The 26498-nt window shown below is 40.5% G+C and overlaps 2 protein-coding genes and 1 long non-coding RNA gene across 9 annotated transcripts in view; 1 reads left to right on the top strand and 2 right to left on the bottom strand.

Moving 5' to 3' along the window:
* The window catches only part of LOC110494189 (carboxy-terminal domain RNA polymerase II polypeptide A small phosphatase 2), a 36021-nt gene extending 19168 nt beyond the window's left edge, over positions 1-16853 (bottom strand). Inside the window, exon 1 of the mRNA XM_021569015.3 lies at positions 15963-16853. Coding sequence (XP_021424690.2) covers positions 15963-16023 — 61 coding nt within the window. The 5' untranslated portion in view covers positions 16024-16853. The remainder of the gene's footprint in view (positions 1-15962) is intronic.
* Positions 8126-10364, bottom strand: LOC149975951 (uncharacterized). Its single transcript, XR_016487944.1, has 2 exons — positions 10105-10364; positions 8126-9973 (listed from the first exon to the last, which is right to left on the bottom strand). It is a non-coding gene; the product is annotated as an uncharacterized LOC149975951 (long non-coding RNA).
* Positions 16854-21338: 4485 nt separating the features above from the next.
* hig1a (HIG1 domain family member 1A) lies at positions 21339-25380 on the top strand. 7 transcript variants are annotated; one of them, XM_090204153.1, is made up of 5 exons: positions 22103-22219; positions 22470-22541; positions 24297-24405; positions 24587-24721; positions 24894-25375. In XM_090204153.1, the coding sequence occupies exons 3-5, from the start codon at positions 24318-24320 to the stop codon at positions 24956-24958; spliced, it is 288 nt and encodes a 95-aa protein (XP_090060279.1). In that variant the 5' UTR covers positions 22103-22219; positions 22470-22541; positions 24297-24317; the 3' UTR covers positions 24959-25375.
* Positions 25381-26498: the final 1118 nt, after the last annotated feature.

Here is a 26498-nt window from a genome sequence, read left to right as displayed (position 1 = left end):
TCTATTCACAACAGCATTCAGTTGGTAAGAGACATACATTCGGTAAATACTAATAATAGATTGTCCACCATCATTGTGTTATCCAGACAGGCAAAATAACTTTTCGATTTAGAGCAATAAAGAAATGTAATAATTTATCTGAGCAAACCAGAAACCTTTCAATATATAAATTCAAACAATACTTTAAAACCATTTAAATATAACACATAGGAAAGTTGTGCTGGACTATGGTAGACGAATAATCAATCTATGTTTTAGACAGAGTATTTTGACTGTAATAGTGTGTTATATGTGAAAATGTCATTGTATTTAAATTGTATTTTAATGCTTAAGGACTCTAGGAAAATTAGTACAAATGAGGACTAAAAGAGATCCTAATGAAATAAAATAAAATCACCTGTGGTAAATTCAATTGATTGGACATGGTTTGTAAAGGCACACATACCTGTCGAAATAAAGGTCCCACACTTGACAGTGCATGTTAGAGCAAAAACCAGTGATGGGAATCAAAGAGTTAAAAAAAAGTTTTTAATGAGAGGACAGCGGGGATGTTGCACAAGAGACAGAGGCTAGGATATATATAGATACACACAAAAGTATATGGCCACCCCTTCAAATGAGTGGATTCGGCTATTTCAGCCACACCCATTGCTGACAGGTGTATAAAATCGAGCACACCGCCATGCAATCTCCATAGACAAACATTGGCAGTAGAATGGCCTTACTCAAGAGCTCAGTGACTTCCAACGTGGCATCTTTCCAACAAGTTAGATCGTGAAATTCCTGCCTGCTAGAGCTGCCCTGGTCAACTGTAAGTGTTGATATTGTGAAGTGGAAACATCTGGGTGCAACAACACCTCAGCCGCAAAGTAGTTGGCCACACAAGCCCACCGAATGGGACCACAGAGTGCTGAAGCGCATAGCACTCACTAACGAGTTCCAAACTTCCTCTGGAAGCAACGTCAGCACAATAACTGTTAATCGGGAGCTTCATGAAATGGGTGTCCATGGACGAGCAGCTGCACACAAGCATAAGATCACCATGCGCAATGCCAAGCGGAGCAGTGGAAACGCATTCTCTGGAGTGATGAATTACGCTTCACCATGTGGCAGTCCAACGGAGGAATCTGGTTTTGGTGGACGCCAGGAGAACGCTACCTGTCCCAATGCATTGTGCCAACTGTAAAGTCTGGTGGAGGAGGAATAATGGGGCTGTTTTTCATGGTTCAGGTTAGGCCAGACATATGTGTAAATTAGACATGCATTCAGGCCTTATATTACTGTAGCATAGGCTGTGCACTACATAGGGAATAGGGGGTCGTTTGGGACACATTCGCTGACTCAAGAGAAGGCTACAACCAAAAAGTGCTGACAAACATTTAATGACAGTAAATGTCTATTATTAGACAAATTCCAGCATAGCTATTAATAGTGACTCGGCACCAAAAACATTTTAGCTACAAAAATAACAGGCTACAATTTAAGAGTCTGTTGGAGTAACGCCAGCTCTCTGGTACTCAGGTTAGGATTAGAAAAGGAGAGGCAAAAGAGAGGAAAAGGATCCAATTGCATTACAGGTAATTCCACGGTCACGGAACTAGTGGCGAGACACTGATTTTTCACTTGAAATGTATTCCAAACAAAATCCACTGATTTCAAAGTTTAACCAACCATACAACTATGCACAAGGAGAACTTTTAAGAATTCACACTGAATATTTAGCAAAAACACATTTACTGGAAGAACTGTGCAGATGCAGTTTGGTCACAGAATTTCAGTAAACGTGACCACATTTTCCCAAAAATGTTAAATATCTGCTCTGAATTAAGATTCTATGATGTCTACAGAAAAAAACACATATTGGTTATTTAACTGCAGTAAGTGAAGTGGATATACACCAGGTAATGGAATTGCAGTAACGAAATTTCATCATGGGACCCTGATCTGAACTATACGGAAATGCATATTTATGGATATGAATGTCATTCTCTTCATGGTGATGTATCCTAAATAGGTACACAGAAATGTATAAATATGCAATATCTCCTTTGCATATTTGGATATTATTCTACACAATGGCTATTATTTTAATGAACTCAAACGGAACTATGTCCCTTATTTCCTTCATACATGTACATATCTACCTCAATTAGTTTTATTGAACTAATCTAAGGTTAGATAAATAAAGTAAATGACCTCGTACCCCTGCACATCGACTCGGTACTGGTACCCCGTGTATATAGCCAAGTTATCATTAGTAAATGTGTATTTATTCTTCATGTTATTCTTTTTCTATTATTTCCCCTTTTTCTCTCGGCATTGATGCATTTCACTGATAGTCTACAGCTGTTGTTTATGAAGCATGTGACAAATAAAAATTACATTTACTCTAGTTTTCTTTACTGCCAAACTTGTGAATACAACTGTGGTTTGTGACTACTATGACTTCCCAATGTAGCCAATTCAATTGCATAAATTCCATGTACAATTTTTCAGAATTTACATAACCGGTTTGGTAACAGATTTGAGTTTTAACCTGTTAGAGCTCTAGGGGCGCTATTTCATTTTTGGATAAAAAACGTTCCCGTTTTAAGCGCGATATTTTGTCACAAAAAGATGCTCGACTATGCATATTCTTGAAGTTTCAGAATCTGCAAAGATTTTGTCTGTAAGTGCCCCAGAACTCATTCTACAGGCGAAACCAAGATGATGCATCACCCAGGAATTAGCAGAATTTCTGAAGCTCTGTTTTCCATTCTCTCCTTATATGGCTGTGATTGCGCAACGAATGAGCCTACACTTTCTGTCGTTCGCCCAAGGTCTTAGCAGCATTGTGACGTATTTGTAGGCATATCATTGGAAGATTGACCATAAGAGACTACATTTTCCAAGTGTCCGCCTGGTGTCCTGCGTCGAATTCGGTGCGCAATTGCCAGCTGCTTCTACTTTACCATTTGATTCAGGGGAGAAAGCATGTGTCCAAGAACGATGTATCAATGAAGAGATATGTGAAAAACACCTTGATGATTGATTCTAAACAACGTTTGCCATGTTTTCAGTCGATATTATGGAGTTAATTTGGAAAAAAGTTTGCGTTTTGAGGACTGAATTTATGGATTTTTTTTGGTAGCCAAATGTGATGTATAAAACGGAGCTATTTCTAATACACAAGGAATCTTTTTGGAAAAACTGAGCATCTGCTATCTAACTGAGAGTATCCTCATTGAAAACATCAGAAGTTCTTCAAAGGTAAATGATTTTATTTGAAGGCTTTTATGTTTTTGTTAATGTTGCGTGCTGGATGCTAACGCTAATGCAAACGCTAAATGCTAACGCGAAATGCTAACTCTAGCTAGCTACTTTTACACAAATGATTGTTTTCCTATGGTTGAGAAGCATATTTTGAAAATCTGAGATGACAGTGTTGTTTACAAAAGGCTAAGCTTGAGAGATGGCATATTTATTTCATTTCATTTGCGATTTTCATAAATAGTTAACGTTGTGTTATGCTAATGAGCTTGCTGATAGATTTACACAATCCTGGATACAGGGGTTTTTTCATAGCTAAACGTGACGCAGAAAACGGAGCGATTTGTCCTAAACAAATAATCTTTCAGGAAAAACTGAACATTTGCTATCTGAGTCTCCTCATTGAAAACATCTGAAGTTCTTCAAAGGTAAATGATTTTTTTGAATGCTTTTCTGTTTTTTTTGTGTAAATGTTGCCAGCTGAATGCTAATGCTAAATGCTACGTTAGCCATCAATACTGTTACACAAATGCTTGTTTTGCAATGGTTGAGAAGCATATTTTGAAAATCTGAGATGACAGTGTTGTTAACAAAAGGCTAAGCTTGAGAGCTAGCATATTTATTTCATTTCATTTGCGATTTTCATGAATAGTTAACGTTGCGTTATGGTAATGAGCTTGAGTCTGTATTCACGATCCCGGATCCGGGATGGGGAGATCAGAAAGGTTAATTAATCATTCATGAACAAAAATTGGTAACTGTAAACACACTACAAGTAATTGATAGTTAACGGAATTAACAAGTAAAGGCAGACCTATCTTTCCTCATGAAGGAGAAAAATTGGAAAAGATCTTAAAGATATGGGTTTTTGGTAACGGAATTTCAAGGCACAAGACAACGTTTCTTAAACTTACATATACGTTTTGATATTAGTTGGCTGTGTTTTGATGCATTTCTAATAATGTTTTAAGACTTATTCTGGTAGATGTTTTCAAAGATCCCCTTTCCATCTTTTTGACCAGAAATCAAAGCCTTTGATTTTTCAACATTTTTATGATGCAAAATGTTTTAAAAATGTATACCTTCAATTTCTCAAAAATATATCAAATCAAATTTTATTTGTCACATACACATGGTTAGCAGATGTTAATGCGAGTGTAGCGAAATGCTTGTGCTTCTAGTTCCGACAATGCAGTAATAACCAACAAGTAATCTAGCTAACAATTCCAAAACTACTACCTTATAGACAAGTGTAAGGGGATAAAGAATATGTACATAAAGATATATGAATGAGTGATGGTACAGAGCGGCATAGGCAAGATACAGTAGATGGTATTGAGTGCAGTATATACATATGAGATGAGTATGTAAACAAAGTGGCATAGTTAAAGTGGCTAGTGATACATGTATTACATAAGGATGCAGTAGATGATATAGAGTACAGTATATACATATACATATGAGATGAGTAATGTATGGAACATTATATTAGGTAGCATGGTTTAAAGTGGCTAGTGATACATTTTACATCATTTCCCATCAATTCCCATTATTAAAGTGGCTGGAGTTGAGTCAGTGTGTTGGCAGCAGCCACTCAATGTTAGTGGTGGCTGTTTAACAGTCTGACTAGACTTAATGTTGGTGCTCATGAGTCCTTTTAAATGGAAATAACCTTACTGAACATCCTCCCTCCTGGATAAGGTGAACACACACACACTTTGATGTGAATGTGAAGAGGTGCAAGAGTGGGCCTCTCACTTATCAGAACTAAATGCTTACAGGGCTCTTCAACGCGACCATTTTACTCACATTTGCGGCAAAATATGCAGCCACGCAAACTGTAATTAAAAAAAATATATTTAAAAGTACAAAAATAAAACTGATAATTGTTGCAATGATTACTTCACTGCAGCCCCTGAATGCCATGGAGAATACACTGACCACAGATTATTGACAGTCATCCTAGACCATTACTACAAAAAAAAGTTAGTTCAAATGTTTTTCATTGCACTCCTACATTTTTTGAGCGCTCCTTCCCCCCCCCCCCCCCAACTTCAGCGCTCACGTGCTCCTTGAAACGAGTACGTAGCCTTAACATGACATTTTTGTCAATACCTTTCTGCCATCCTTTATTGTAAGTATTTCCTGTTCCCTCTGCCCTGTTCAGGTTAAGGCCTAAATCTACTTCAGACTCAGGTTCCCCTCGCTGGAACTTAAATAAAACTTTTTGACTCTAGATCGGCCTGCTGTGTCAGAGGATTTGGATTTTCCAACTAAACTAAGTTGATGAGCAACCAAGTTTTATAGGTCATACTCTCAACTACAGGTATGAAGCTGCAACGAAGTACACTCCCTGTTCTAAACTGGGACTGGGTTCAACTTCACAACCAAAAATCATCCTCAAATCAAGAACATCTTATTTGTCACATGCTTCCTATACAACATGTGTAGACTAACATTGAAAGGCTTACTTACGGATCCTTTTCCAACAACGCATTGGTTAAAGATATATATTTTTTAATAGTGACACGAGGAATAACTGCACAGAAATAGCTTAAAGCGATTAAAAATAACATGGCCATAGACAGGGAGAACCAGTACTAAGTCGATAAATATGAGGTAATTGAAGTAGCTATGTACATATCATAGGAGTAAAAGTGATTAGGCAAAATAATAGACAGACATAGCAGCAGCATGTGGTGAGTGTGGCCCGAGTGTGTGCAAAAAATGGTCAATGCAGGTAGTCCGGGAAGTCATTTCATTGGCTATTTAGCAGTCTTGTGGCTTGTAGGTAGCTGTTCAGGGTCCTGTTGGTAAAGTACTTGGTTCACTGGTACCACTTGCCGTGTGGTAGCGGAGAGAACAGTCTATGGCTTGTGTGGCTGGAGTCTTGACAATTTTTTGGGTCTTCCCCTGACACTGCCTGGTATAGAGCTCCTGGATGGCAGGGATCTCGGGCCCCAGTGATTTACTGGGCCGTACTCACCACCCTTTGTAACCCCTTGAGGTTGGGTTCCCGTACCAAGCGGTGATGCAGCCAGTCAAGATGCTCTCAATGGTGCAGCTGTAGAACTGTGAGGATCTGAGGGCCCATGCTGAATCTTTTCAGCCTCCCCGAGAGGGAGGGATGCCCTCTTCATAACATTTTGGGTGTGTGTGGACCATGTTAAAGGTCACACACAGTCATACTATTTCCCAAGTAATAATAGCCTTAACTTCCTGGTGACAGGGGGGTAGTATTGAGTAGCTTGGATGAATAGGGTGCCCAGAGTAAACTGCCTGCTACTCTGTCCCAGATGCTAATATATGCATATTATTAGTAGTATTGGATAGAAAACACTGACGTTTCTAAAACTGTTTCAATGGTGTCTGTGAGTATAACACAACTCATATGGCAGGTGAAAACCTGAGAAAAATCCAACCAGGAAGTTGGAAATCTAAGGCTTGTAGTTTTTTTTTTTTTAACTCAGCCCCTATTGTAGATAGTGGGATATTGGTTGTTGCACTTCCTAAGGCTTCCACTAGATGTCAACAATCTTTAGAACTTTGTTTCAGGATTCGACTGTGAAGTGGGACCGAATGAGAGAGGAATGAGCCAGGTGTCTGGCAGATTGCCGCAGACTCTGAATAGGAATTCTCCGGTTGGAACATTATTGAAGATCTATGATAAAAACATCCTAAAGATTGATTCTATACTTAGTTTGACAAGTTTCTACGGGCTTTAAAGGAACTTTTTGTCCGGAGTTTGGCTGGACCTGAACGCGCTTTTGGATTTGTTTACCAAACGCCCTAACAAAATAAGCTATTTGGACATAATTGGGCATTATCGAACAAAACAAACATTTATTGTGGAACTGCGATTCCTGGGAGTGCATTCTGATGAAGATCAAAGGTAAGTGAATATTTACAATGCTATTTCTGACTAATGTCGACCACCCAATATGGCAGATATCTTTTTGGCTGCTTTGTCTGAAAGCTGTACTCAGATTATGCTTTTTGCTTAAAGTTTTTTTTAAATCTGACACAGCGTTTGCATTAAGGAGAAGTATCGCTCTAATTCTATGTATAACAGTTGTATTTTCATCAACATTTATGAGTATTTCTGTAAATAGATGTGGCTCTCTGCACAATCACCGCATGTTTTAGAACTACTGAACGTGACGCGCCAATGTAAAATGAGATTTGTTGATATATACACTTTATCGAACAAGACATACATGTATTGTGTAACATGAAGTCCTGAGTGTCATCCGATGAAGATCATAAAAAGCTAGTGATAAATTCTACCTATATTTGTGCTTTTGTGACTCTCTTTGGCTGGAAAAATGGCTGTGTTTTTCTGTGAGTTGGTGGTGACCTAACATAATCGTTTGTGGTGCATTCGCTGTAAAGCATTTTTGAAATCAGACACTGTGGCTGGATTAACGAGAATTTGATCTTTAAAAATGGTGTAAAATACTTGTATGCTTGAGGAATTTTAATTGAGATTGTTGTTCTGAATTTGGCGCCCTGCACTTTCACTGGCTGTTGGCGAGGTGGGACGCTACCGTCCTACATATCCCCGAGAGGTTAAGCACCAAAACATCACCCACTACATTTTTTTACGCTATTAAAATGCTCAGAATTGAAAATAGAATAGAAATGTGACCTCTCTCTCATCTCCAACTATCAGGACGCCTGAAAGAACAAGCTGAGTGGGTGGGGAGCTTATATTCATGAGCTTGCCCTTGAGGTCATTGCCATGTAACAAGGTAAACAATGGGGCACATGTCATTCCAAGCCTAAATAGTATGTCTCAAACCATTCTCTCAGCAAAATGCTCTCATGGTCAACAGAGTTGACCGTGGACTGTTGGATATCAGACAAACAGGAATTACACAATTGCATTTATATTGCTTTGTAACCAATTACAGAATAGTTCACTGATACATTTCACAAGAATTCACCTTTGAAGCTTAGACATAAGGGAATGTACATGAAAACAGCATACAATAAGTGTACTGGACAAATTATCGGTGCATCTGCATTATAAATGACAATATGTTCAGAATTGTACACATCGATCAGACATTTATTTGATCATTTACAACTCGCCAGCATAGCCAAAACATTAATCAACATAAACACTCATTAGAAATAAAGTTGAGAAATAATAGTGAGACATTTCACGTAAAAACATTTTTTAAATCTTAGAGCCATAAGCCTAATATAGGCACCTGGCTGCCCTACAGTGTGCAGCACACATTGATTTGTACAATTTGTAGCACTCATCTCCCATCCAATGAAAAAAATACTAAGTAACAAAATGTGATATTTCATTTTAAGTGAATTACAACCAACTACAGAGATTGATGGGGAAGCGAGTGGGAGAGGAGGACTCATGTACCTAGCTTCCATCATCCACTTGACTTCAGTCACCAAGACTGTAGCGGAAGGAAAATGCAGCTATGGCCTCCTTATCAGGCCTCTCACACTGAGCAGACAGGGGTCCTGGGATGGACAGCTCACACAGCTTCCCCACACATGGCGCTGGATCAAGGATGACTTCGTTGAAGAGGAGATTCAGGAGCCATCTATGTAGCTTGTAACGTTTTTGAAAAGGAATTAAGAATATATAAATATATGGACGAGGAAAGTCAGAGCGGCAAAGACTACATTACAGTAGATAGTATAGAATACAGTATATACACATATGAGATGAGTAATCCAAGACATGTAAACATTAAAGTGGCCAAGGATTTCAAGTCTGTAGGTAGGCAGCAGCCTCTATGTTAGTGATGGTTGTTTAACAGTCTGATGGCCTTGAGATAGAAGCGGCTTTTCACTCTCTCGGTCCCTGCTTCGATGCACCTGTACTAACCTCGCCTTCCAGATGATAGAGGGGTGAACAGGCCGTAGCTCAGGTGGTTGTACTTGATCTTTTTGGCCTTCATGTGACGTCGAGTGCTGTTGGTGTCCTGGAGGGCAGGTAGTTTGCCCTTGTTGATGCGTTGTGCAGACCGCACCACCCTCTGGTGAGCCTTGCAGTTGAGGGCGGTGCAGTTGCCCTACGAGGCTGTGATACAGCCCGACAGGATGCTCTCAATTGTGCATTTGTAAAAGTGTGTGAGGGTTTTCGGGGACAAGCCACATTTCTTCAGCCCCCTGAGCTTGAAGAGGCCTTCTTCACCACACTGAGTGGGTGTACCATCTCAGTTTGTCCGTGATGTGTATGCCGAGGAACTTAACTTTCCACCTTCTCCACTGCTGTCCTGTCAATGTGGATAGGGGGGTGCACATCTCCTTTGTTTTGCTGACGTTGCGTGAGAGGTTATTTACCTGACATCACACTCCCAGAGCACTCACCTCTTCCCTGTAGGCGGTCTCATCATTGTTGGTAATCAAGCCTAATACTGTTGTGTCATCTGCAAACTTTATGATTGAGATGGAGGCGTGCATAACCACGCAGTCATGGGTGAATAGGGAGTACAGGAGAGGGCTGAGCACGCACCCTTGAGGGGTCCTACCTTCACCACCTGGGGGGCTGCCCGTAAGGAAGTCCAGGACCCAATTGCACAGGGCAGGGTTCAGACCCAGTGCCTCAAGCTTAATGATGAGCTTGGAGGGTACTATGGTGTTGAATGCTAAGCTATAGTCAATGAACAGCATTCTTACATAGGTATTCCTCTTGTCCAGATGGGATAGCGCAGTGTACAGTGTGATGGTGATTGCATCGTCAGTGGACCTATTCGGGCAGCAAGCAAATTGGAGTGGGTCTAGGTTATCAGGTAGGGTGGAGGTGATATGATCCTTGACTAGTCTCAAAGACGTTCATGATGACAGTGCAATGGGGCAATAGTAATTTAGTTCAGTTACCTTTGCATTATTTGGTACAGGAACACTGGTGGCCATCTTGAAGAATGTGGGGACAGCAGACTGGGATAGGGAGAGATTGAATATGTCCATAAACACACCAGCCAGCTGGTCTGCGCATGCTCTGAGGACGTGGTTAGGGATGCCGTCTGTGCCGACAGCCTTGCGAGGGTTAACACGTTTAAATGTCTCACTCACGTCGGCCACGGAGGAGGACAGCCCACAGTCCTTGGTAGCTGGCCGGGTCAGTGGCACTGTGTGATCTTCAAAGCGGGCAAAAAAAATGTGTTTAGCTTGTCCGTGACATAGCTGTTGTTTTTTTGTAGTCTGTGATTGTCTACACATTCTGCTTGAGCTAGTTTGTAAACAAGGCCAAAGCATGGCATAGGCACAATGTAATGACGGTTAAGGTGGTACATATTCAAGACGCTACTATTGGTGTATATAATCCTCAGCTTTATGCGATGTTACATAAAGCATGAAGTAAATCCTTGGTAGTGCCTGCCTCCTGAATCCAAGTGTTTGACACGGGAGGGGACCAGTAACTTTATGATCAAACTTTATCAATGTCACATGTAATGACGGTTAAGGCGGTACATATTCAAGACGCTACTATTGGTGTATATAATCCTCAGCTTTATGCGATGTTACATAAAGCATGAAGTAAATCCTTGGTAGTGCCTGCCTCCTGAATCCAAGTGTTTGACACGGGAGGGGACCAGTAACTTTATGATCAAACTTTATCAATGTATCAGCTACAGTCATTTTCCATACTTGAGTCACCCTACTTTGAACTGGTTTCATTCCAAATGTCATCCAACTTGCTCAGGACCTTTAATCTGTAAGTGATGTGGACACTGGGGAACTTGAAGCTCCCAACCCGCTTCATTACAGCCCAAAAGATGTGGATTGGATGTACTCGCCCCTCTGTTACCTGTAGTCCACGATCATCTTATTTTCAATACTGACCGTGAGGGAGAGGTTGTTGTCCAGGCACCACACTGCTAGGTCTCTGACGACCTCAACGTCGATCAGTCCTACCACCGTTGTGTCGTCAGCAAGCTTGATGGTGGTGGAGTCGTGTGAGGCCACAATTCATGGTTGAACAGGGATTACAAGAGGGGACTACGCACACACCCTAAAGGGCCCGTATTGATGAGGAGCGTGGAAGATGTGTTATTCTCTCACCGCCTGGGGGTGGCCAGTCAGAATGTACAGGATCCAGTTAAGGGAGGCGTTCAGTCCCAGGGTCCTGAGCGGACTATGGTTTTGAATGCCGAGCTGTAGTCAATGAACAGCATTCTTACATAGGTATTCCTTTTGTCCAGGTGGGTGAGGGCAGTGTGGAGTGCAATAGAGAACATGTCATCTGTGGGTCTGTTGGGGTAGTATGTGGGGAATTCCGACCAGAGATAAACGTGAGTAAATGGAATGCAATTCCCTTTTATGCACTTTTTACTCTCTATGCATATTCTGACCTTGAACTTGACCATGACAAAAGCATGCTATTAATCCGCTATTTATTTGGGGTGGAGTTTGAACAAATGAAGGTGTTGCGGAGGTGTGTCTACAGATATTCCATATTCTGACCTTGACTTAGTTACCTAATAATTACACCCCTTTTACACGTGAGGAAACCATGAATAAGGTCTAGAGAAGATCTGTTTGATTAACAGAATTGTAAATAGAACACTAGACAACAATAGATCACACTTGTTTTAGATCTATTTTATCGTATAATTGCTGGAGACAAATGTGAAACCAGTCATAATGGCAGCAAACTGTAGCATATCAACTTTCCCCAAGTTTATGAAATGCTGTCTCATTATGCAGAATTGAAATGTGTACTTGCAGGGATGGGCACTCTCGAATGTCTTAATTATAGGCTACCCTGACTTTTCGGTTTCCTATTTCAATCATGTTAAATATTAGCCACTATCATTGTCGACCGTCAGTGGGCCTAATAAACTCATTCAAATGCCAATTTACTGTTAGTTCCCTTCAGGTGCTATAACCTACATTAACATTCAATTTACCTTCATTTGCTTCCTCTGTAAACGCCGTCACGGCCGTGTGGTTGGTGCTTAGGGTCAGTAGTAACAGTTGATAATATAAGACATGTATGCTAATTAAACGGATACGGAGCGGAGCACAGACCAAGACGTAACCGTTTGAAAGCGACGCATAACACGATAATTGGCTGTGTCGTCACACAATTCCATGATTAATGCAAGCAATAGATGAGGTTATAGCCTATTATAATTAGATTTACACTAATCTTACATTACAATGGGTTGAAGAACTGAATGTGGCAATTTTCTGAATGAAACCACTTTATTTTGTGCATAAAGGCTCTCCAACCTGTTCATGACTCATAAATACTTCCGAAAACTAAATAATCTATAAAATCTGAATATTTTTTGGATCAACCAATTGGTGCTGAAACAGACGAATATGCAGATATTTCGATAGATTTCTTTCTTATTTTCCCCCACGGAAGGCCTTTAGCTCATCTGGAAGGTCGCTGGGCAGCTCACTGCTGGGTTTCCCTTTGTAATCTGTGATAGTTTACAAGTCCTGACACATCTGTCGAGTGTTGTAATTGTCATTATTACAAATTTAAAAAATAAAAAATTGGCCGATTAATCGGTATCAGCTTTTTTGGTCCTCCAATAAATCGGCATCTAGTTGAAAAATCATAATCGGTCTACCTCTAGCCTACATTGCTGAAAAACAATAAACTGCTTCCTGTTTGCCTGTCAGACACGATGTCGGCCTACCTGTGCAGGACAACAAAGGACAGTTGACGTGCAATAAATAACACCTACCCCCCGCAGCTCAAGTCAATCTGAAAAACAAATATGGAGTCTCTCATCTGGGCTCCCGAGTGGCGCAGCGGTCTTAGGCACTGCATCTCAGTGCTAGAGGCGTCACTACAGACCCTGGTTTAATTCCAGCAGTGATTGGGAGTCCCATAGTCACATCCGGGTTCTAGTTTGACCGGGGTTAATCCTGATCAGAGAAGGAGCATAAACAACACATAGTGCCTTCATATGAGCTGCAACATCCTATTACCATAAGCGACTCGTTTCAGGAAACGTAGCGTATGTCGCGTGTCACTAATTCACAGGAGAGCCATTTGAACGCAAACATTTTATTTTTTAAATCAAAATGCATTTTTTGGCAGAAATGGCTTCTGGAACGTGTGAAGGTTTGTGTGCCTTAATACTAAACGTGCATCCCATCTGTAAATATGAATACAATTGTTAAATTAAGAACCTAGTTGGTTTAGCCAAAGGAAAAGTCTGCAACCTTCCCGCTAGCCATGATTGACTGAGATAATGAGTGGGCTGGACCTGCCGAGATGAGTTTGGATTGGTCTGCCATGTAGCTCGCTTCTGTCTATAAAATGAGCTGGTCAGTATGTGTAGGTAATAATTTTCAGCGTTGCTTTTATGAAAGATATCACATAGTAGAACTACATAAGTGTTGCTCTTCACTTTCTGGAGGACTGGGTTTTGAAATCAGTGGCACTAGAATATGATAGCTAAGGAGATGGAAAAAATTATAGTAAATATGCAGACAGTAGAAAAGAACACACCGAAGGCTGTTGCATAAAACACCAGTCTCCGTATTACATCTTCAAACTAAGGGCAACCATGTCATCCGTGACAGAGGGAGAAGCGTCAACCCATGTATTTGGGTAAGACAGTCTAGCTAGCTACATTTTCACATTACACATTTCTAATTTTGTCAGAAAGTTGTTTTAATTTCAAGATAAAGTGCACTGTTAGTAGCTAGCTAATGTTAGCTGGTTGGCTCACAAGCTATTGTTACGTGTATGATCGGTGTGTAGTTATATTACTCATATCTCAGAGTCACTTCCAGTGTTGTTATAGCCTAAAGTTAGCTAGCTAACATTGAACCTGTTTGGTTAGCTACCTGGAGGGTAGTAATGTTATAAATTGTGATTATGGTTAATTGTTTAGCTAGCTAGCTAGCTAGCTACATGTCTAAACAAAAGACTCAACTACTATGCAAGTAACCATATCAATAGAATTTCATTATGTCACTGCAACAACTGTCGATAGGCGGAGCTGGTAAATTCGCTCTGGCTATCCACTCTGATTTCAGAGCACTCTCGTCTGGGTGTGCCAGAGCGCAGAATAACTTTTCAAACACACAACACCCGTAGAATATGGCCGGTGTCAGGAAACGTTGGCAAAAAGCGTAATTAAAATTGTTGCCAGCTGCACAGTTGCAGTAACCAACACCCTGGATAAGATAAAAACAGCCTAACCAGCTCTGCTAGGGCAAATAAAATGGTTAGTGAACTGTTCTCTCATTTGTGTCTGGAAGTAGCTAGCCAATGTTAGCTTGGGTGCTTGACAGCTGTTAAGTGAGAATGCTCAGATCAATCCTACTCCTCGGCCAGAGCGTCCAGTAAGTGCCCTGAACGCTCCTAGAGTGAAACGCTCTGAATTTACAAAAAGACAATCTGACAAAGCTGAGTTTACGAATGACCAGAGCGCACTCTGGCACTCCAGATTAAATTTACAAACACACCCATAGCATAAACCAGCCTTCAGTCTTGAAATCTTTGTTTGTTCAGTACATGGCCTCACATGAATCCTTAAAGAGATGGGTGGGATTAGGCTTTAGAGGGTGTGAACCATGCTGAATGGGACCAAGAAGAGCTCTCCAGTAGGTGTATCAAAATATTCAAAGGCCATTTTCTCAAAAGTGAGGTTACAAGTTCATCAACTTTCAAAGCAGAATTCATTATCCATTGTTCCTCAACTGCAGTGTATGATATACCATTTTCTAGCTCCGAGTCTACTCTACTCAATATAAAAAAAAACTATTTCAAATTTTGCTACATAAGACCGAATCAAGCCTGTTGGTCACATTTTTACATGTGGGTAGGGTACTGGTTAGGGGTGACTGAAAAGTGCACAAACATGCTCAACATACATACATTGTAACCATCTTTGTCGCCTGTGGCATTAACCATATCTTATGTTGACTTTCTGTAATGCTTAGGTATTAAAGTATAATTAAGTAGACCATTTTACCAATGTTTTTCTGTTTTATTAAAAGAGCATCTACTTTGACAGATATAATTGGATTACAGACCATAGGTTTAAAGTAGCTACATCAGAGCCAAACAAATGAATGTATACAAGCCGATATGACAAATTGCAAACAAAATAATTATGTTACTGTCTGGAAAAATAAGCTGACCAGGCATACTCCAGACAACTAGTAACTTCTAAACTTTCACCACTTGTCTGTCTCAATTGAAAAGCCGTGAAACAATGTCAAACGTAATTGAAAGTACAAAAAAATAAATATATATAGTTCTTTACTACGTGGCTCACAATATAGGCTACAATCGATTGTTTTTCCAACAACGTAGTTCGCTAGTTAGTTTGCTGTTAAAATAACTTTATCCAGAGGTTCCCTATACCCGACTGAGGCTATCGTCTGCGAGATGGTCGTTAAGCTACCCGTAACGAACTAACGAGTTACGTTCTACTATTTGACTCGCATGCTGAATGTAAAATGGACACCCACACAGTGGCAAACCTGATTCAGTACAACCAGCATTTGGAATATCTTCATGTCGTACATGTAATGTCAAACACATTTTCCAATAACTTGTTCACATGACAAAACTCACTCAAACCTGAAATTCATTAATTAGACGGGCGCAAGCCAATGATTGGCGTGTAGCTATTAGCATGCTAGCAGCGCCTACCAGTTAGCTCGCGCGACAGTTGGCTGGCTTCTTCCGCTTCAACAAACAATATTATACATTGAGAAAGTATCTCACTGAGCGGATAAACACGAGGACTTACCTGTTTTGGACGGCAGTTGACTATCTTCTTTCTGCACTTGAGTGATAATAGAACTTTCCATCTAACAAATGCACAGCCCCTCAAAGTCCAATCCGTTACCCCAATTTGCAGGTACTTTCAACATTCAGCTAGCTGGTTAGCAATCACGTTTACCAACCCGTTGCGTTTGGTATCCGAAAATATTCCAATAAAAACAGCTTCTTGGTTTTTCTTGTATCAATTATAGCTTCCGCTATCTTTCCTAGTTCAAGCTAGGCAGTGTGCTTCATGCGTTCAACATGAAGTGTATTAGTGTAACGCTGCGGTCCCCTCTGATAGCTAGCTAACACTAGGAAAGACCTCGCTAATACTCCAACATGGAGAATCCAGGCGAAAAAAGCAAAACAACCGAGGAAATGGGGCAGGGTGCGGTTTCAAGTCCCCCTTAATACTGATAAACAACCTTGAGTGATCATAATCCACTATAAGAAAACTGAAAATATGTTGGTCAAATAATTCCTTATCTTGGTCCAAATGAACAATGTGTATATGTCTGATTAATAAATGATTGTTTTAGTATATTGGATGACGCTTTGTTTTTGCTCTTCTGAGGATTTTGGGGGCGCCTTGAAACCGCTCATCGTCGCGGATTGGATCACGTAGAAGTGGGAGTACCACAGGCATTCTTCTCAACTCGCTTCGGAGTTCGTTCTGAGCGCATTCCTGTGTTCACTAGTTGTCGCAGGGTATATGGCCAGGTTTGATGGTCCAGGCTAGAAGGGATCCATCTTTTGTCAAATTAACATCAGATTGGACTTTTCGTAGAATGTTACGCAGTAGGTTAGGATAATTAGGTTAAGGTTAGGAACAGGGGGGAGGGGGGCTTTTGAAGTTAATTTCCCTCCTAGCAATGACCATGTTTGGTTGCGTTCCCTGCTCAGATGTTGCATGCATCAACCAATGGTTGCGTGCTGTGTCATCGATTGACAGATTACTATAACATATCATTTGGTTAGCTGATACAGGCCTACCTATCCAGACGTTGTACAATCTGGCAGGCGTCAGTCAGCAACGCCTGGGCAGAGACATGCGCCCATTATCGATATAGCATATGGCTCACGGCCAATTTGTTTAATATCCGTAGACTGCTTATTTAGACGAGTTTGACATTTAATATACATTTAATAAATTGTATATTTCAATGCTGAATACTATTCTAAATGCTATTTATATATACATTAAGTAGTAGACCTATGTGGTTGAAGCCTATGCAAAGGCCTATTGCCAAAAATTATCTATCTGCGGCAATTGAGGACTAAATAAATGACTGCCATGTGAAATATTTGAACTGAAGAATATAAAGTCTGCATACTTTTATGTTTTGACCTTGTGGCAGCACTAATCGTTTGATTACAATCCACATTTTATAATTTCATCATAGGCTAAAATTAGCCTAGCTCAACCCGTTTAGAACGGCATTTATAGGACCGTTTTTATCACCTAGTTATTTGGTTTTTGATTGATATTCTATGTCAGGGTTTCCCCAAAAAACGCTTTCAATCGTATTCCCATGTATAAATAGAGAGGCTTATGTGATCGTATCCCAATGTAATCAAGTTTTGAAATTCTGTTTTTGTCTGTGAGGTTTTTTGTGGTTAATTTACATACATTTACATACATCTGCTCAAGAGAAAATTGGCCCATGGCCCATGTCATACAGAGTATGATTGTAAACTGCTTATAAACGGCTTATAAACATTATTAGGTACATACTTGTCTGATTAACCTACATATCCTCTTAATCATGCATGTAATAACACATCAAAGTCAATTCTAAGATTTTTCTCTCCATTATGCAGAGAGAGAGAGTTTGATTGTTGTTTGGAAATATAGAATATCTGCAACACCGTCTGCATAACAATGCAATACCAGGCAGAAATTTAATTAATCTACATTGATGGTATGTTTGCATAAGGGTTTGTTGAATTCGTTTTTAAGAGATGACGACATATAGAAATCGAAAGTTTTCAACACAGCTGGAAAATAAATGAATTTACTGAAAACAGAATATAACAGGTGAACATGCGTGAACATAAGTTCTAACAAACACCAAGCAAAGAACACAGGATGTGTTTTGATAAGAGCAAAGCTCATTAAAAACAGCAGTGTGACTAGGCTGCAGATTGGATAAATTATTTATATTAATTACATTGTGATATACATTTTTTTTTAAATATGCATTGCAGCCAATGATGAATAGGCTTATGGTTGACATCACAATGATATCTGTTTTCTATATGTTGATTCTAATGGTTTATCATGGCCTCTGAGGACTAATGTCATTGAGTAAACCTTCACCAGGCGGCAGGGTAGCCTAGTGGTTAGAGCGTTGGTCTAGTAACTGGAAGGTTGCAAGTTCAGATCCCCAAGCTGACAAGGTACAAATCTGTCGTTCTGCTCCTGAACAGGCAGTTAACCCACTGTTCGTTCCTAGGCCGTCATTGAAAATAAGAATTTGTTCTTAACTTGCCTAGTTAAATAAAGGTGAAATAAATAAATAATAATAAATAAAAAAACATGTAAAATTGAATTCGGAAGTTTACATACACTTAGGTTGGAGTCATTAAAACTCATTTTTCAACCACTCCACAAATTTCTTGATAACAAACTAGTTTTAGCATGACAAGTAATTTTTCTGTATCACAATTCCAGTGGGTCAGAAGTTTACATACACTAAATTTACTGTGCCTTTAAACAGCTCGGAAAATTCCAGAAAATTATATCATGGCTTTAGAAGCTTCTGATAGGCTAATTGACCTAATTTGAGTCAATTGGAGGTGTACCTGTGGATGCATTTCAAGGCCTACCTTCAAACTCAGTGCCTCTTTGCTTGACATCATGGGAAAATCAAAAGAAATCAGCCAAGACCTCCACAAGTCTGGTTCATCCTTAGGAGCAATTTCCAAACGCCTGAAGGTACCATGTTCATCTGTACAAACAATAGTACGCAAGTATAAACACCATGGGACCACGCAGCAGTCATACCGCTCAGGATGGAGACATGTTCTGTCTCCTAGAGATGAACGGACTTTGGTGCAAAAAGCGCTAAATCAATCCCAGAACAACAGCTAAGGACCTTGTGAAGATGCTGGAGGAAACAGGTCCAAAAGTATCTATATCCACAGTAAAACAAGTCATATATCGACATAACCTGAAAGGCCACTCAGCAAGGAAGAAGCCACTGCTCCAAAACTGCCATAAAAAAACCAGACGACGGTTTGCAACTGCACATGGGGACAAAGATCATACTTTTTGGAGAAATGTCCTCTGGTCTGATGAAACAAAAATAGAACTGTATGGCCATAATGACCATCGTTATGTTTGGAGGAAAAAGGGGGACGCTTGCAAGCCGAAGAACACCATCCCAACCGTGAACCGATTGGCAACATCATGTTGTGGGGTGCTTTGCTGCAAGAGGGACTGGTGCACTTCACAAAATATATGGCATCATGAGGCATGAGGAGAGTTATGTGGATATATTGACGCAACATCTCAAGACATCAGTCAGGAAGTTAAAGCTTGGTCGCAAATGGGTCTTCTAAATGGACAATGACTCCAAGCATACTTCCAAAGTTGTGGCAAAATGGCTTAAGGACAACAAACTCAAGGTATTGGAGTGGCCAACACAAAGACCTGACCTCAATCCTATAGACAATTTGTGGGCAGAACTGAAAGAGCGTGTGCGAGCATGACTTAGTTACATCAGCTCTGTCAGGAGGAATGGGCCAAAATTCACCCAACTTATTGTGGGAAGCTTGTGGAAGGCTATTCGAAATGTTTTACTCAAGTTAAACAATTTAAAGGCAATGCTACTAAACACTAATTGAGTGTATGTAAACTTCTGACCCAATGGGAATATGATTAAAGAAAGAAAAGCTTAAATAAATCATTCTGACATTTCACATTCTTAAAATAAAGTGGTGATCCTAACTGACCTAAGACAGTGAATTTTTACTAAGATTAAATAAATGTCAGGAAATGCGAAGAACTGAGTTTAAATGTATTTGGCTAAGGTGCATGTAAACTTCTGATTTCAACTGTAATATCTCACTCTCTGACAACATACTCCAACAACCTGTCCCAGATATGCCTGAGCAATACAGTGTGCGCTGCATTGTGCGAGGTCTGGCACTATATACAGTAAACCAATACATTGACCTATAGGGGAAAAGAGAGCACACATGTGCAGGCAGCAGAACAGTGAAGTAACAGGGAAATAGAAGGGTGTGATACTGGATACCTATTGGTTGAATGTGAGGAATTTATGGAAAACCTATACAGAGGTCACGTGATCCTCAGTGTCTGGCAGGAACGAGGGGGCTGAAGAGAGGGAGACAGGATAAGTAGAGAACACCAGAACTCACAAGGGTGGGGCAAGCAGACACACATAGCGACGTTAACTAAAACAGTGGTGTAATAGTCCCTTTTGATTAATACCCCTGGTTACAAATATATTTATATCTCAACTACATCGTAGACCACAAGCTGAACTCATGAAGTAAAGACACCTCCTGTACCATGTGATTTGCAGGAAGACTGCTCCCCCTCCTTGCCATCCTGCCCTGAGGTGGCCTCTGCTGTAGAGCCCTGGTTCCAGGAAAAGGGGCCTAGAATGCAAACTGTGATGCCTGGGCAGAGTGGAACAGGAGGATAGAGAGAAAGTGGGAATAAGAGAACTACAGAACGAGAGAGACAGCCCGGAGAGAGGCGTAGTAAAAAGAGGTGATAAAACAAGAGAAGCAAACAAAAATGCCCAAATCGAGAGATTAAGGGAGACAGAAGTTGTACAACTGAATGTATTCAACTGAAATGTGTATTTTGCATTTAACCCTCTGAATCAGAGAGGTGGGGGAGAGAAGGAAAGAAAATGCAAGAAAAACCCTCCCATTTTCCATAAAACCTAAAGCAATCTCACTGTCCAGCAGTGCAGACTGCTCACTTTGGGAAAATAAGGGATTTCACGGAGAACCCCTTTGTAGAGTAACACCAGTTGGCCTACCTGTAAAATGGAATAGATGTTCGAGGAAGAATAAAAAATAAAAATAAATGAATGTAGAAATGATGTGCAGAGACTTTCATTATTTATAAGGATGTCATCATAACAGACAGAATGGAATAACTTGGGAGTGCAATAAATGTAACTGCAACAACAGCAAATAAGCAATAAAATGTTTTTTAAAAACTGTGGCAAGTATTATAAATAACTGTCGATGCAAAGATCCTCTCTGGTTGACACAAGACACTTGTTTTACCTCGCGGGCACCCCCGTGTGTATTCCGACGGTAAGCATCGCCAGAGATTAGGGCCTCACTCCCTCCTATCCGAGATAACTACTTCAGCCCTCATCCAACACCCGTTCTGCCAGTCACATTATGTTAACGGTCTGTAGCTTGCGACTGGAACGAGCTACAAAAAACAGTCAAACTACAGTTTTATCTCAATTTCTTCATTCAAATACTCAATTATGGACACTCACGACAGCTGTGGCTGCTTCGCGTGATGTATTGTTCTCTCTACCTTCTTGCCTTTTGTGCTGTTGTCTGTGCTCAATGTGTGTGCCATGTTTTGTGCTGCTACCATGTTGTGCTGCTGCTATGTTGTGGTCATGTTGTGTTGCTGCCATGTGATGTTGTTGTCTTAGGTCTCTTTATGTAGCGTTGTGGTTTCTCTCTTATCGTGATATGTTTTGTCCTATATATATATATATATATATAGATAGATATTTTATCCCAGCACCCGTCCCAGCAGGAGGCCTTTTGCCCGTCATTGTAAATAAGAATTTGTTCATAAGTGACTTGCTTAGTAACATAAAAGTTACATACAAATAATAAAAAACAATTGAGTGCGATAGGCATACGGCTACTACACCTTGCTGACCCAGGCATAACTTGCTGACTGATCAATCAGCACCTCTTATTCATTTTAAATAAACAAATTAATAGCTTCCAAAAATCACTGTAACCTACCTACATATCAAATCGTATGTTGAAAAAAATATACAAATATTCGATAATGTTGTCCTTATGCACGTTATTACGGTGTATTACGGTACACTAACGTTACCGTAGCTTTTCTATCGCGGTAGGAATATTGCGTGATACGGAAACGAGGTCACGGGAAATGGACTTCACTATCTTTGCATGACTTCAGAGGTTGAAACAGAGAGCAAACGCAGCCAAAACATTGCTTCTTTATCGGGATCTTTCGACAGATCGAATGTAAGTAATTAACCAATAGTATAAAGCTCACTCGAATGGCCGTGTAATAATTTGTACTCTCACTGTAAATGCTGCTCCATCCTAGCTTTATAGATGATTAGGACTGTCTTTTGGGATTCTGTCCTTGTCTGGGATACTAGCTAGCTTGTAACGTTAGGTGACATTCTAAGGTCACGAGGACAAATAACTTGCAATAAAAAACATACATTGACACAAAGCAGTGACTGTAAATTATTGTCAAACGCCGTAGTTTAAAATGCCACACCAAGCCACCGGGCTGAAGCTCTAAACTCTGGGTTCATCCCTCGTCTACTGTACTGCAGTAAGTTGAATAGTAAACTCAAATGTATAAGTTCAAGGCATGTTCCTGCTTTGTGTCACATAGCTAAGTAGCGTTATGTGGCAAAGGGACATTTGTTATAAGCAATGCATCTGGAATATAAATGTATTATAATTAAATGAGTATCTTTGCAGTGCCTTCGGAAAGTATTCAGACCCCTTGACTTTCCACATTGTTACGTTAGCCTTATTCAAAACAATTATATAACAAAAAAATCCTCAAATCTACACATAACAACAAAGCGAAAACATGTTGCTATAAAATTTTGCAAATGTATTAAAAATAACCTCCCTTTTTACATGTATTCAGTCCCTTTGCTATGAGACTCGAAGTTGAGCTCAGATGCATCCTGTTTCCATTGATCATCTTTGAAACATTTCTACAACTTGGAGTCCACCTGTGGTAAATTCAATTGATTGGACATGATTTGGAATGGCACACACCTGTCTATATAAGGGCCCACAGTTGACAGTGCATGTCACAGCAAAAACCGAACCACGAGGTTGAACGAATTGTCGTAGAGCTCCGAGACAGGATTGTGAGGCACAGATCTGGGGAAGGGTACGAAAACATTTCTGCAGTATTGAAGGTCCCCAAGAACTCAGTGGCCTTCATCATTCTTAAATAGAAGAAGTTTGGAACCACCAAGAGTCTTCCTAGAGATGAGCAATCGGGGGAGAAGGGCCTTGGTCAAGCCCGATGGTCACTCTGACAGAGCTCTCTTTAGAGTTCCTCTGTTGATAAACCTTCCAGAAGGACAACCATCTCTACAGCAGTCCACCATAGTGGCCAGACGGAAGCCACTCTTCAGTAAAAGGCAAATGACAGCCCGCTTGGAGTTTGCCAAAAGGCAGCTAAAGACTCTCAGACCATTAGAAACAAGATTCTCTGGTCTGATAAAACCAAGATTGAACTCTTTGGCCTGAATGCCAAGCGTCACGTCTGGAGGAAGCCTGTCACCATCCCTACGGTGACGCATGGTGGTGGCAGCATCAAGCTGTGGGGATGTTTTTCAGCGGCAGGGACTGGGAGACTTGTCAGGATCGAGGGAAAGATGACCGGAGCAAAGTACAGAGAGATCCTTGATAAAAACCTGCTCTAGAGCGCTCAGGACCTGACAGGCACAAAGGTTCACCTTCCAACAGGACAACAACCCTAAGCACACAGCCAAGACAATGCAGGAGTGGCTTCGGGACAAGTCGCTGAATGTTCTTGAGTGGCCCAGCCAGAGCCAGGACTTCAAGCTGATCGAACATCTCTGGATAGACCTGAACATTTCTGTGCAGCGATGCTCCCCACCCAGCCTGACAGAGCTGGAGAAGATCTGCAGAGAAGAATGGGAGAAACTCCCCAAATACAGGTGTACCAAGCTTGTAGCATCATACCCAAGAAGAATCAAGACTGTAATCACTGCCAAAGGTGCTTCAACAAAGTACTGAGTGAAGGGTCTGAATACCTATGTAAATGTGATATTTCAGTTGTATTATTTGTAAAAAAAAACTGTTTTTGCTTTGTCATTGTGGGGTATTGTGTCTAGATGAAGGAAAACCAAATGTTTGTCAATTTTAGAATAAGGCTGTAACGTAACAAAACGTGGAGGGGTCTGAATACTTTCCGAAGACACTACATTATATTTTACCAACAGTAGTGTGTATGACAAGACTATAGTACCTACTGTAATTAGTGAGGGATAGAAGTTGGACTATGTGTTATTCAAGCCACTATTCCTTATGTCAGCCTCTCCTCCCAGCAGTCACCATGTCCTCCAACCAAGATATGCCAACATATGATGAGAATGAATCAAAATTTATGAGGAAAGCGAAGGAGTCTCCGTTTGTCCCAATAGGTAAGTGAAGAGCATGAATTATGTTGGTGGTTTCACCGCAGTGGAACTTTTCCATAGTGCATGTTTGATTGAATCCCAGTCAGTCATGGAATAAATTGTAATCCACTTTTCCAACCCTGGTTCTAAGGTTAGATATCATACAACCAGACCATCATTGCATTTCCCATGTGTTTTTTTACAGGCATGGCAGGATGCGCTGCAGTGGTCGCCTTTGGTCTGTGGAGGCTCAAGTCGCGGGGAGACACAAAGATGTCAGTCCACCTCATCCACATGCGTGTTGGAGCTCAAGGCTTTATAGTAGGCGCAATGACATTAGGTAAGTCCTAATCCAATATGTGCTGTATAACAGATACACAGGCCCAACAGCTAATATATCTTAATCAATTTACAGGTGCAACATGTATCACACGACTGTGTTGTGCCCTTATACACGTACCACTACCATAAAATGGAACATTAACATGACTGTAATGTTTGTCTATTTGTAGGGGTGATCTACTCTATGTACAAACAATACCTTGCCCCCACGGACCCAGGTAAAGACAGCAAGTGAGCCTACTAGCCAATCAGCAAGTGACATGACCAGAAAACACTCCATGCCTGCCATTTCTGCATTCTACCCTTAGAAATAGAAATCATAGAATGGATTATATCTGTCAAAATAACATTCCATTCATGGCAAGTCATTTATTTTGGTGAGGGTGTCATTTAAGCTAAGCAGCATTCTCTGGCAGTCACTTTGAAGAAGGTTAGTACATTTCAGAGGAAGTCGAGTGGCACATTCATTCTGTTTCAATCATTACCTCATTGCTAGACACCTGCTGTAAACCACCAGTAAAATGCCACCTTGAAGGCGACCAGCACACCCATAAACTCCTATAGCCGATCCACTCATTGACCATTGTCAGCCTCACCATGTAGTGTTATTGTTATTATATAATAAATAATATTGGTTATTTTCTAAACTCTACTTTGAAATATGGGTTAAGTTTTTATTTAATTAACAGGTACAGAAGTAGGTAAAAGGTTATTTTCAACCACCTATCCGCACACTACTAACTCTTCTAGGGGATAGATTGAAATGTACAGAATGGTTACCTGGAGGAAAATGGATGAGGGTCATGCTTTTTACATTTCAGTCAAGGGGAGGGTTTAGTATTTTTTTATTAACTCTAGTCCAGGGGAGGGTCGTGTAATTTGTAATTGATGAAATTTCAATAATTTTCAGTGTTCTTGAATTTGTTGCTTATTAGGCTATATATCAATGTGTGCCTGGATGCGCAATGTCAAGTGTGCTTATAGGCTATTTAGTGTGGTGACAATCATATGATCTATAGCCTATAGGCTACGAAGTGCATGCTCGGAGAAGCAAAGAGCAAAGTTACATTTCTAAGAAAGCTGCTGGGATGGTGTAAATACAATTAGGCTGCAATAGATATTCCAACCCTGAGTCCTGGCCTGCTCTTGCTGATCAAAAACTTTTTTGGTGTGCTGTGTAGGTCTACAGTGGCAATTTAGGAGGAGAGTCAAAGGCTTCTTCTGAAAATCATTTATGATTAGGCCTATTCCAAAAAAAATGCACACATACTAGCCTATGTTCTGTTCAGTTTGAGGAGAGCACAAAGATGAGGAACAAAGGTAAACTTTGATAGCGTGCTACAACTATAATTGATTTCAGTAAAAACAATGTTTCTTGCCCATTATGTATTTATCAGTTACTGTCCTCACAATAAGCCAGATACGAGTAACTTACATTGTGGTGCTGAAACTTGAAGCAACAGCTGCAGTACAATCAATCGGAAATGGACAGACAGCTCATGGTGCTGTAGGTAGGCAAATTCGAGTAAGTGTAATTCATTCATAGTCTTAATGTTAGACTTAACTAACAACAAGAGAGCTTTGTGTTGGAGCCTATTTACGAAAGAGGTAGGCGTACCTGTTTGACAGACAAAAATAGGCTATCCATAGATTTATTGGTTTAAGGCACTGCATCTCAGTGCTAGAGGCGTCACTACAGACCCTGGTTCGATTCCAGGCTGTCCCATAGGGCAGTGCAAAATTGGTCCAGCGTCGTCCGGGTTAGGCCGTTATTG

This window comes from Oncorhynchus mykiss, chromosome 17 (assembly GCF_057628025.1).
Source record: "Oncorhynchus mykiss isolate SJ-2025 chromosome 17, ASM5762802v1, whole genome shotgun sequence".
NCBI lineage: Eukaryota > Metazoa > Chordata > Actinopteri > Salmoniformes > Salmonidae > Oncorhynchus > Oncorhynchus mykiss.
This window is presented reverse-complemented; position numbering and strand designations above follow the sequence as displayed.

Excerpts from the sequence above, each read along its gene's own strand:
- hig1a (XM_021567422.3), top strand. The coding sequence starts at position 22,142 with ATGACTTCAGAGGTTGAAACAGAGAGCAAACGCAGCCAAAACATTGCT. Across the intron at positions 24,406-24,586 it reads GTCTCCGTTTGTCCCAATAG|GCATGGCAGGATGCGCTGCA; the intron begins GTAAGTGAAGAG and ends GTTTTTTTACAG. Across the intron at positions 24,722-24,893 it reads AGTAGGCGCAATGACATTAG|GGGTGATCTACTCTATGTAC; the intron begins GTAAGTCCTAAT and ends GTCTATTTGTAG.